General features: G+C 53.4%; 2 protein-coding genes across 2 annotated transcripts in view; both read left to right on the top strand.

Annotated features, from left to right (window-relative positions):
* The window catches only part of Alkbh6 (alkB, alkylation repair homolog 6 (E. coli)), a 6,394-nt gene extending 5,287 nt beyond the window's left edge, over positions 1 to 1,107 (top strand). Inside the window, exon 8 of the mRNA XM_013026184.1 lies at positions 963 to 1,107. Coding sequence (XP_012881638.1) covers positions 963 to 1,107 — 145 coding nt within the window. The remainder of the gene's footprint in view (positions 1 to 962) is intronic.
* Positions 1,108 to 1,128: 21 nt separating this feature from the next.
* On the top strand, positions 1,129 to 4,591 carry Syne4 (spectrin repeat containing, nuclear envelope family member 4). Its single transcript, XM_013026183.1, has 8 exons — positions 1,129 to 1,256; positions 1,392 to 1,530; positions 2,131 to 2,274; positions 2,464 to 2,658; positions 2,732 to 2,980; positions 3,638 to 3,751; positions 4,268 to 4,326; positions 4,420 to 4,591. The coding sequence occupies exons 1-8, from the start codon at positions 1,129 to 1,131 to the stop codon at positions 4,589 to 4,591; spliced, it is 1,200 nt and encodes a 399-aa protein (XP_012881637.1).
* Positions 4,592 to 4,812: the final 221 nt, after the last annotated feature.

The following is a 4,812-nucleotide window of genomic DNA, read 5'->3' as shown; positions in this document are numbered from 1 at the left end:
CCGCGTGCCCCGCGTGCTGCGCGCCAGCCTCCTGCTCGGCAAGTGACCGCCCGGCCCCCGCGGCGCCCCTGGGTCTCAGGAGCCGCGGGGGTGACCCCACTCCAAATAAACGAAACACTAGCTTTTCTTGGTTTGGTATTTTTTTCTTTTTAGGGGAAATGGACCTTAAATGGATGGGGTAGACCGGGGTCAGGATCCAGGGTGTGTGTGTGATCCAGGGTGTGTGTGTGTGTGTGTGTGTGTGTGAGATCCAGGGTGTGTATGTGTGGATGGGGGAGACCAGGTCAGGATCCAGTGTGTGTGTGTGTGTATGTGTGTGTGTGATCCAGGGTGTGTATGTGTGGATGGGGGAGACCAGGGTCAGGATCCAGGGTGTGTGGATGGGGTAGACCGGGGTCAGGATCCAGGGTGTGTGTGTGTGTGTGTGTTCCTGGGGTTTGAACTCTGGCCTGGGGTCTTTCCCTGTTTTAGTTCAAGGATAGAGATCTAACTCCACTTCTGGATTTTTTTTTTTTTTTTTTGGTTGGTCATGGGGCCTGAACTCTGGGCCTGGGCGCTGTCCCTGAGCTCTTCAGCTCAAGGCTGGTGTTCTACCACTTGAGCCACAGCGCCACTTCTGGCTTTTTTTCCCCCTGCTTATGTGGTGCTGAGGAATCGAACCCAGGGCCTCATGCATGCAAGGCAAGCGCTCTACCACTGAGCCACCTTCCCAACCCCTTGAGTAGTTTCTTAAAGGTAAGAGTCTCATGGACTTCCCTGCCAGGCTGGCTTTGAACAGTGATCCTCAGATCTCAGCCTCCTGAGTAGGTAGGATTACAGATGTGAGCCACTGGGGTCCTCCAGGATCCAGGGCACTGGAGGGGATGGTGGAGGTTTTCCATCTCAAACTCCGGTGGGATGGGAGTGGTTCTGCCAGGGAGGAAGGAGTTAAGTGGCACACTATCACCTCCAATGGGCATCAGGTTACCAGAATGTGAGTCCCTCCAGGAAGGGGTGGAGCCAGGCCCAGCCTTAAGCTCTCAGCTGCCCTGGGCCTGGGTGAATCCTGCTGGGCCCTGGAGACAGCCTGGACCAAGGAAGAGGCTTTTCCGGGTTGTCCTCAACTGATCTTGTCCCCAGCCCCCAGTTATGGCATGGTGCCCACCTCAGGGCCGTAGACTCTTCACAGAGCCCCTCAACCATCCTCCAGGAGCCCCTAGGGAGCCTGACATTGGTGGATGTGCCATGTTCCCTGCACCTGGAGAGGAGACAAGCAGGTAGGAGCTGGGGCTTTGGTCCTAAGGTGGGGGCAGAAGCAGGGGTCATTTCAGGGTAAGGGGTGCTATGCTGTGGTCACCTGGGGGACTGAGGCACAGCAGCTCAACCAGGGTCCTATCAACCCTAACCTCTAGGCCAGTGCAGGCCCAGGTATTTTCGGATGCTCCTGGCCATGTCCAGGGTGGGCTGAGGGTCACGGAGCACATCACCAGCCCCCCACGAACATCAACAGTCTCGTCTCATGAGGACCCAGCTGGGGACAAACACCATGAGGTAAGCTTTAGTGGCCAGACCCTGCGTGCCGCCCCACCTCCCCTCTGTCCACAGAACTGGCCTCTGTCTGGGGATAAGGTGGAAAGTCTGGAAGGGTAGGAGCCAACTGCAGGAAGAGCCAGATTCTTCACCAGTATTTCTTTACCAATCAATGTAGAATTTCAATATTTACCCCATTTTTCCTTCACCATCCATGTCCTAGGCTCCCTCCATATACTCAAATTTCCAAGAAAATTCAAAAGCTACATCTACTTTTTTTTTTTTTTTTGGTGGTAGTAGCTTTGCTAGGCAGATATTCAATTCTGAGCCACCTTTGGCAAGCTTCAGTCCTTGATCTTCCTACTTATAACTTCTCTGTAGCTGGAATCACAAATGTGTGCCACCATGCCTGGCTTATTGGTTGAGAAGGTCTTGCTAACATTTTGTCTGGGCTGGCCTAGAATGGCCATCCTCTCTCTGCCTCCTAAAGTAGCTAGGAGTATAGCCTGAGCCACCACAGCTGGCCTGAACCTTGAATTAGAAGTCCCGTAACTCCAAGTGAAAGCCTCCCCCACCCCTACCCTGTCCACTGGCCCTAATTCAAACTCTTGTGTTTCCCAGCACCCCATCTCTAGTCTGGAGGTACTGGAGGCTGAGCAGGACAGCCTCCACCTTTGCCTGTTGGGACTGGGCCTCCGTCTGCAGGATCTGGAGCCAGGCCTTGGGCCCTGGACACTGGCCCAGAATAGGATGGTCCAGCTGCAGGTGGGAAATGGGAAACCAGGGCGTGGGAGGGTGGTTGTAGCGGCAGGAGTAGGTGGAGTCGTACGATGGGAAGAGGGCTTATTACATATTCCAGGTTTCCAGAGAGGAGATGGGGGAGTGTTAACTCCAGGCTCTGGGTCTCTCGGGTCCCTGGAGTCCCTGTTGAGGATGTCCAACCATATGTTCCAGAAACTACAGGCAGAGCTCCGAGGTGCAGCTGAGCGTGTGGACGCCCTTCTGGCATTTGGTGAGGGGCTGGCCCAGAGGACTGAGCCCAGGGCCTGGACATCACTGCAACGGATTCTGAGGGCCCTGGGAGCTCACCGTGACACCATCTTCCGACGCCTCTGGCAGCTGCAGGCCCAGCTAATCAGCTATAGCCTGGTATGTCCCTCCCTGGTGGTCCCCATTCGAGTCCCTGGTGCTTCAGCTCCATGGCCACTATCTTCTGATCCAGGTATTGGAGAAAACCAGCACACTGGACCAGAACTTGGAGGTGGAGGGGGACTCAGATGAGCCAGCACCTGGTGGGGCCTGGAGGCCCTGGACACCCAGTAACCTTCCTACTCCTGTGGAGCTGGAATGGGACCCAGCTGGAGATGTTGGAGGTCTCGGGCCTTCAGGGCAAAAAACAGCCCCGACACCAAGGGCTCCCTGTGAGCTTTGTGGCCACAGGGGTCCCCAAGGTAGCGGACAAGGCTTTGAGGTGAGATCAGCCCCTCCGTAAGGACTCCACCACTCAAACAGGCACCCACAGGGCAACTTCTGTGTCTTCTAGAAGCTTCTTTCCCTTTTGAGGTGTTGGGTGTCTGACTCTTGGTGTATTTGTGACTTCCTGGCTTTCTCCTATTTGTGTCTCCATGAATCTCTCCATTTACCTTTCTCTCTCTTTTCCATTCAGACTTGGATCAGCACCCTCCACCCTAGCAGCCACACTTGCTACCTTTCTGCTAAATATTCCAACTTTACTCATCACCTGAGATCCCCAGGGGTCCACCCAGCTCACCTTCATTCCATCTCCCCCCAGATACCATCTCTTCAGAGTCACCTGACCCTCAGCTTAGTGCTCCTTATCTTCCTATGGTTTTCCTGACTCCACTTAGCAGACTTGATATTACCATTTACCTTGTTGATTTTTGGCCTCTGGTTAGAATGTAAGCTCTGCCAAGGGCAAGATTTTGCCAGCTTCCATCCCCTACTCCTGGAACTGAAACAGATACTCATTAAGTATTTGTTGGGCAAATGAATAAATAATTTCTCTCTTCTTGGTTTCTTCGGCTCTGTGCCTCTCTCTGTGTTGTGAGATCTGTGTGCTCCCCAGAATGTCACTCCCGTGACACCTGCCTTCCAAGACCTTCCCCAGCCAGGTTGCAAAAGCCATATCTCTTCTCTCTCACAGGACATTCGGGCACTGGGGCTCAGCCACCAAAAACACTTAGCAGGTCACCAAAGACACTCTCTACTCCACAAGCCTCAGGTGAGTTTGTCTTTATCAAGGACTTCTAATATCATTTAGGCTCTACTTCCCCAAAGTGGCTTCCTGCTCAGCTAAGTGGCATTATTTCACCCAGAAGGAGAGTACCTGGGACCTACTGGCAAGCAGCCAAACCCTAGTCTGATTCTACTTACCGAGTGTGGGTCATGGGCTGCTATTGAACCAATCAGAGAGCTCCAAAACTCCCATTGGCTAAAGCTAGGTCTCCTGCCCAATCATGAAAATGGGGAAGGTTAAGCTTTGCCTGCACCTGCAAGTCTGAAGTACAATGACTTCTGCCTGCCTCACCCAAGTTGAACCATGCAAGAAAGGAGATGGGATGGATATAGAGAGCAGGTATAGATATCCACTACACCTGGAGAAAGTTCAAGTGCCTGTGGAGCTCTGGGGTGCCAGGAAAGGAAGAGGAATAAGAGCGCCGTGTAGGTCTACAGTGCTAAGGCAAATGCATGCTAAGGGTCACATTTGTCCATTCCTCTGTGGGCTGCTCTACCTCAGGACAGGAAGAGGCGAGCCCCTCCCAGCATGCGGGATGTGATGCTGGAGGTGGAACCTGGGTAAGATGCTTGGGATGAACCTGGGGATGGCGTGGAGGGTCAGGGCTCATGGCAGTGGCCCACTCTGTATGTAATTGTGCATTTCTTTCTTAGGGTCCCTGTTCCTGCTTCCAGGTGGCCTCTGACCTTGCTCCTTTTCCTCTTTTTTCTGGTGGGTACTATGTTGCTCTTGCCCATGTCTGGGGGATCCTGCTGCTCTCATGCTCCACTGGCCAGGACTCCCTACCTGGTGCTAAGCTATGTCAATGGTCTCCCTCCAGTCTGAGCACCTGGCCAGGATATGGGGAATAAACAGTCACTGTCAAAAAGGTGTGTGAAGGTACTGAGTGCTCCATCACCTGAAATCTGGGATCCGGACCCTTTTGTAGACCCCTCTGTTTTGAGCATGACACAAGGAATAAGCTATCTTGGGTTTGGTTTCCCAGACCTGGAGACAAAGATTCAAGCACAAGTCAGATTTGGGATCTCTCTAGGAGGGGCTGGCAG

Source organism: Dipodomys ordii, unplaced genomic scaffold (assembly GCF_000151885.1).
Source record: "Dipodomys ordii isolate 6190 unplaced genomic scaffold, Dord_2.0 Scaffold92, whole genome shotgun sequence".
Taxonomy (NCBI): domain Eukaryota; kingdom Metazoa; phylum Chordata; class Mammalia; order Rodentia; family Heteromyidae; genus Dipodomys; species Dipodomys ordii.
The sequence above is the reverse complement of the archived record's forward strand: the minus strand, read 5'-3'. Positions and strand labels throughout refer to the sequence as shown.